Source organism: Folsomia candida, unplaced genomic scaffold, assembly GCF_002217175.1.
Source record: "Folsomia candida strain VU population unplaced genomic scaffold, ASM221717v1 Fcan01_Sc056, whole genome shotgun sequence".
In the NCBI taxonomy this organism is placed as follows: domain Eukaryota; kingdom Metazoa; phylum Arthropoda; class Collembola; order Entomobryomorpha; family Isotomidae; genus Folsomia; species Folsomia candida.
The window spans coordinates 355,969-363,035 of NW_019091248.1; the positions used below are offsets into that span (position 1 = coordinate 355,969).

General features: G+C 37.8%; 1 protein-coding gene and 1 long non-coding RNA gene across 2 annotated transcripts; one reads left to right on the forward strand and one right to left on the reverse strand.

Annotated features, from left to right (window-relative positions):
* Positions 1–11: 11 nt before the first annotated feature.
* LOC110862417 lies at positions 12–1,586 on the reverse strand. Its single transcript, XM_022111614.2, has 3 exons — positions 1,324–1,586; positions 790–1,233; positions 12–707 (listed from the first exon to the last, which is right to left on the reverse strand). Exons 2-3 carry the CDS (start codon positions 1,070–1,072, stop codon positions 328–330), a joined length of 663 nt encoding a protein of 220 aa, XP_021967306.1. The 5' UTR covers positions 1,073–1,233; positions 1,324–1,586; the 3' UTR covers positions 12–327.
* Positions 1,587–4,101: 2,515 nt separating this feature from the next.
* Positions 4,102–6,636, forward strand: LOC118433529. The gene is made up of 3 exons (XR_004833421.1): positions 4,102–5,272; positions 5,354–5,403; positions 5,564–6,636. It is a non-coding gene; the product is annotated as an uncharacterized LOC118433529 (long non-coding RNA).
* The last annotated feature ends 431 nt before the right edge of the window (positions 6,637–7,067 follow it).

The window sequence follows — 7,067 nt, forward strand, 5'->3', positions numbered from 1 at the left end:
AACTGGTCACATATGTAAACTCAAATATTCATAAAACATAATAATTGATGATGTTTATTACGGAATTTTCAATCCATCCTTGTAATTTACAAATTTCGGGTTTACACATTTTGTACGGATTTATATATTTGATTTGCTATATATATTTCTAGTACGTAAATAGTTCATAAAATTGCACCAAATTTAGCCAAGTGTTTGCTGCAGAGGAAAAAATGACATATTGCGGTAGCAGTTTTTTTTTCCTTTTTTCATGCCAATCCAAGGATGAGGAATATGAAATATATCTTACGTAATCAAATTTCATAAAATTCTTTTATCAGAGAACAATCACTCCTTAAGAACAATTTGAACCCTCTCGTCGCCTGTCTCATTAACATCAATTATGTCAATCATATTCTGAATTATCTCTTGTAGCTTTTTGTGTTGCGTTCCGAAGTCTTGGATTTTCTCTAGCTCGGTTTCCAGTTCCTTCATCAACCGTCCGGAAGCCTTGTATTTGGCCACACCTACCATACTCATTGCTACTCGACCAGTTCCGATGGCTAATCCTATGGCACCCAGGACTGGGTGACACACACCGAAGGCCAATGATGTAGCTATTATGGAAAACCCACCGGATGCTAAACCTGTTGCGGAATCAAGAAGAATGCCTGTTCGCTTGAATTTAAGGATTTTAATGCCCGTATCGACTTGAAACTCTAGCCCATCTAATTATTAAACATTGAGAAGAATTATCAGGTTCCCATTAGATTTGTATTTGATTTTCCCATCTTTATATCATGTACTTACTTATGCAATCGCTCATTTCACCTAACTTTATTATTAGTGCATCCTTTTTCTTCGTCATTTGCCAGAAACCTTTAATAGACATGGATTTGCCATGGATTTTGTACAACGATTCGAATTCTTTGAAAAGCTCTTCCGCTTCCTCCTTATGCTTTAACGCTTCCTCCAATTTTTTTCTGGATTCGTCTCGTAAATTGGTTGCATTGTCCACGAATTTGATAAAGTCTTTTAGACGCCAAAATTGCACGGCGAGAGCCAACACCTCTACGGTTACTCCAATACCCATAATCCAGTTTAATTTGTCGGCATTATGCGTCAGTCCAGGACAGGGCCCTAATTCATGTACTCCATCCGTTATTACGTGGTAGACTTCAACAGATTTGTATATTAAAGTGGTAAACCCGCAAATACAGTAGGAAGCAGTAAATCCTTGACGTCGGGGGGAGCCTAATTTTTTTTGTAGAAATTTTATTAAATTCTGACTTATATGTCGAGTTTTTATATATTAACGATTCATAACGTAAAGCAATTTCTTACCTCAGCCCAACATTTCTTTGCCCATTGTAGTATTGCCTTGAATTCAACCTTAATCTCTTCTACTGACATTGCGACCTGATGAGAAGAATATGTGTAGATAGGACAATTTCAATACCAAGATGAACTCCTTCCGAGAGAAAATGTGGAAGCTCAGTCTACTAAATATTGGTCAAGGTTTCACAATATTCGTGCTTCAATTGTGGAATTGTTAGTATGTATAAAATTAAATGAATTGATGTTGCACAAGCAACGGTGACAAAGAAGCTCTTGTGTATACTGGAGGCTATAATACCCATGGGGCGTGCATTTATATTTAGTTGTGAATTATGCAGATCACCATTCAATAAATATCAAAGCCCATGTTCAGGAACTTGATACCGAGCTTATCTCAAGTACTTTATTTTTCATTCGTGGAACTGAAAAATAAATGATGTGTCACATCCTGTGTTTCACATTAAACCACACACAACTCCCTCGCGCCAGTATGTAGCAATGGGAGGTTACAGAGGTACTATTTACAGAGAGTCCGGCAACTTAAAACGACCACTTTACCTTATTTTATAGCAGGCGTAATTTTCGTTTGTGAATTTTTGTAATTGGCTCAATATGTAGCCCTTTACTTTGTCGAACGAGACGCAGTCGTTTTTTCCACGCAGCCATCACGTTTGACACCATTTTCGTGGTGATTTTCGACCACTCCTGCAGGACAGTTTGCCAAAGTCCGTCCAAACTTCTCGCTTTCCTCTTAAAAAGGCACTGTTTGAGGTACCCAAATCCAAAAAAGTCCATCGGACTTATATCGGGGGACTTGACGGAGTATCTGAAGTTGGTATGATAGCTATTCCCAATCTTTGTTTTAATTCCTTGGCGTAAGCGGCCGTTTTCCGGGAGGTATGCGAGGACGCCTGATCGTGATGGACCACGACGGATGATGTCTTCTTGACGTACAGCTTGCGAACTTCAACCTCCAGCCAAGGCTTTAATACTTTGTCAATATATCTAGTAGGTCGAATTAATTTTAACCTTTGGTGACACTCTATGTAGTGGAAGGACCCCTTTTCCTGTTATTCCTCCGACCACCATTAACTTGGCTTCGTAACTTTCGTTTCTCACCAACACCCAACTTGTCGGCACTGGTTCTCCTTTTCGACGATAGCAAATCCTTCTCTTGCCGTTGCAATTAACCAAATAGAACCACCCCTCATCTATGGTGACTACATTTTCAAATTTTTTACCAGAGAGGTATTTTTCATACAGTTTCCGTGAAGTTGTTTTGCGATTCCGGATATGGGACTGTTTGAGAGCGTGAACCCGGGTTTTCCTCCGTGTCGATTTCTTCAGGTCATCATGTATTACTCTCCCAATTGTTCGCGCACTAACTCCCAACATTTTCGCCATGTTCACTAGGGAAGGCGGGTTTTCCTTTTTGGTGAAATTGTCAATTTTCTTAGTCACCTGTTTGGTTCTGGCTGGTCGAGGGTGTGACTTTCGTGGGGGTGGGAGTCCAGCCGCTGCAGCTATTCTCTTGAATCCAACGTTTTTCAGTACATTCAAAACGTACGTTTTACCGACAGTGAATCCATTTGCTGCCAGTTTCTTCACAATCTGTCTGTTAGACAATCCGTCGTTGGAAAACGCCTTGACTAGTGCATCGCACTCGGGGGGTCGTTGGGGGGGGGCATTTTAGCACACTGATAAAATTTGTTATTTTTCTACTATTCCTAGACTAAATGAGTATGACATATGCAAGTTTGGGTATTCCCGGGTGTTTTTAACCCATAATACTCCTATAATTAAGGTGGTCGTTTTAAATTGCCGGACTCTCTGTACTCGTACTAATTCTAAAAGGGAATAAGTGCAGTCCATGCATCATTTTAAAAGGTGTAAAGTGAACCAGAATAACATGTAAATAGACTGCACTTACGCACTTTTAAAATTAAACATCGACAGCACTTATACATACCCTTATAAACTTAATATGATATCTAATAAATATCTCAATTCATTAATAAATTGGAGTGGCAAAACTACTGACTACTTCATTCCCTTCATTCAAAGTGTGAGGCAAGCCATTCATTCATCTTCATTCATTTTGAATGAATGAAGCCTTCATTTATTTTGAATGAATGAACCCTTCATTCATTTTGAATGAATGAAGCCTTCATTCATTTTGAATGAATGAACCCTTCATTCATTTTGAATGAATGAAGCCTTCATTCCCACTTCATTTCAGCAAAATGAATGAAGGTGCACAGGTATGCTCTGACATAGTCATCTAGTCATTGTATGATTTTCCGGTGTATGTGAATGATTACAAACCAATGCGAAACTTAACATGACGACCATATGTAAAAAATACATATGGTCGTACTAATTCTTAAAATACTTAAATACATTCGATGCTTAATTAGACTTAAGTGCAATCAATGCTTAATCCTAAGAAGACTTAAGTTCACAAGAACAACACTATACTTACATCATTTCAAAATTAATCATGGACTACACTTAAGCCTTTTGAGAATTAGTACGACGATGATCTATGTCGTCTGGAACCAAAAGAAGAAATAATGGAGGTTCGGTTGATTGTCTGATTGAGTCATTTTACTCCATTTATGCAGCTAATTGATTATGGGGTTTGCTAAACTGCATCCAATTCCCATGTTCATTCAATACCATTATGGGATTCAATTTTATTTGGATCCAACTCATATTATAAAAACTCAACCTTATCGCTTTATACTTGTGTGCATACTGACTCATGAGTCAGTAATGCTGCAGCAGTATCTACATCATATTATAGAGTGGTGGTGGTTCGTAAATGTATATAAATTAAGTAAGCGCATATTTTATTCCAGTCGTCATTGCTAAGGACACATTATTGGGAATAGCTGGTCTTGCATTCTACTCTCTTGAACGATTTCATAACGAACATTTTGTGATTTTATATTCTTATTTATCTTAATTTACTGACGCCTATGCAAATTCATGATTATTATTTTATGTGACAAGGATTTGGACATTTCTCAATTTATCTCTTGTAATTTTCCACGTTTTCAGTATGTAAGAACTCTTATCTCTATTTGCCTAACCAAATTATCTGTCTACCAGCCCGACTTACCTTGAACTTAACCCAATATATACCATTTCCTCCTTCTTTTCTTTGCCAGTCTCCAAATGCTCTTTTACATGTAACGACGGTTGGTTAAGCTACTCTAAATTTGTATTGAACCATTCTAATTTGACCAAGTAAAATCAGTAAAAATAATTCTTGCCACTTCGACTCACACCCACATTTTTACCAACATAAGTTCACACACATTTAATACCATCCCCATCATCTGTCAAATATTCTGGGGGGTTGATTAATCTTTTAATTTGAGTTGACATCGTCAAGGACTTTCGAAAGGTAACAAATTAACAAGGACGTATCCATTTACACTTTTATACAAATAAAATTTATAATTTGGTAATTGTTACAATTTAACAAGGCGACGTTTTGGATACGAATCTTCGTACGGTAAACAAACTTCGTGATTAGCAAACCCATAGGCAATTCTGAAGTTCGCGTTACTGTTTATATAAGTACCAGATTATAATCGTGGAATAACTAATGCGAAATTTATTATTATTTATCATTTATTATTATTTTGCTAAATTCGCGAATTTCAAAACCCGGCAAGCAAATTCGATCTCTGTATTAACGATTCACCCAAATTATTTTTTCAAATTATTTTCAACCATATTTGGCCAAGTTTGGACCAATTTTCCCTCAAAACCTAAATTTAGCAAAATCAGCCAAAATTGGCACATTTTGGCCTGTATCTCGAAAACCACTGGAGGGCCCCCCCCCCCCAATATTATTGCAGATTCTTAATCTACCAAAAATTACGGAAATTTTAAGCCATTATACAGCGAAATCGTTCGAGCGCGAAAAAAACACCTTATAATCGTAATAGTCTATATTAATAATTGCATATATTTTTTTATGAATATATTTTAATTGTGCTTTTTTGTTAATTTGAACCTGTAGAAGCGAGTGTGGTAACCTGATAGCATTCTATTTTCTTCCCACGATTTTGGGTGAGTCTTTTATACCTGGTCCCGTCTTAAGTTGTGTCCACTACTTCCCGCTCAAAAAAAAACATATTGGCAATTGTTGTGGAAAGTTAATATATTTTTTTTCTGATTCACCATGCAATTTCGTATAAAATAACACGCTTCAATATTTTTTAAAAATAAGTGTATCAGAATGATTGCTGTTCAAACAAAGCGTGCTGCAATTCTTCACCAACATCTGAGTGGAAAAAAAATTTCCGAGATTTTCCATTCACTCACCCAAACTGGTATTGGTCGCAAATTGGTCGAACGAACCGTAAATCGTTACATTGACATTGGCAGTGTTGAGGACCGACCAAGAAGTGGGAGGCCAAGGTCAAAACGGTCACCAAAATTCCTCAAGGCACTGAAGAACCGAATTCGTCGGAATCCTCGCCGGACGCAAAGGAAAATGGCCATACAAATGAACGTGTCAAGTAAAACTATGTCCAGGGCCCCTAAAGTGGACCTTGGACTTAAGGCTTTAAAACGTGGAAAGCAACACCTGCTCACTGCACGGCAAGTTAAAAATAGATTGGCCAGGAGCCGGGCGCTGATCAAGCGGTACGCGGGTGAAAAATGGAAACGGATTCTTTTCACGGATGAGAAGATTTCCACGGTCGAGGCCAAATACAATAAACAAAATGACCGGGTCTACGCCCAATAAGTCCAGGCTATTCCCAAAAATTTGAAAAAAGTCAATCGGTCTCACCATCCTGCTTCTGTTATGGTTTGGTTGGGTGCAAGTTGGGATGGGAAGACAAAAGTACGTTTTGTCCCTCAGGGGGTGAAGGTTCGTGCCAAAAATTATTTGAGCGATGTCCTCAAACCAATTGTGGAACCACTGAACCACACCCTATTCAAAAATAAGGAGTGGACGTTCCTGCAGGATACAGCTCCAGCTCATAGGGCTAAAATCGTAAAGAGGTGGCTGAAGTCCAAAATTCCTGACTTCATTTCTGATCAAGAATGGCCTGCATCATCACCGGACCTGAATCCGCTGGACTATGAGATATGGTCCAAATTGGAGCTGGATGTATGTTCTAAACCCAAAAAAATCTATCGTCAAGAAATGGGATGACTACCCCTTGGAGCGTGTGCGTACTGCGATCGAGAGCTGGATGCCAAAACTTCGGGCTTGTGTCGCAGCAAAAGGTGGACATTTTGAAAGCTAGTCAATCTATTTTGTAGAGAATTTTATCGACTTTCGAATACAATTGTTCATTTTTCAAAATTCAATAACCTGTTTGTTTTACATTCATTTATGCATTTGACAGAACTTAAGACAGGACTAGGTATATTGCTACAATAATACCGTGTTTTCGCCATGTATACAAAATATCGTATTAGCAATCACATAAATTGTGAAATTTAAAACAAATCTTATTCCATTCGCTGATTAAATCAAATCGTCTTCAAAATTCGATTGATGGACAATCAAACCATTCTCGTAAACATAGATTGCACACTTGGGAACAATTCACTCACATGCAATATCACATTAATTTTAGGATGATCTAACCTCAAGTGAAACACCTATATTGCAACAAGTTATGAATTCTTCATACTTAACCACTTGCCCCCTGATTTGTACATAATTTTCCTTCAGTACCACATTGGTTCCATTTGATAACTACCAATTAAAATTT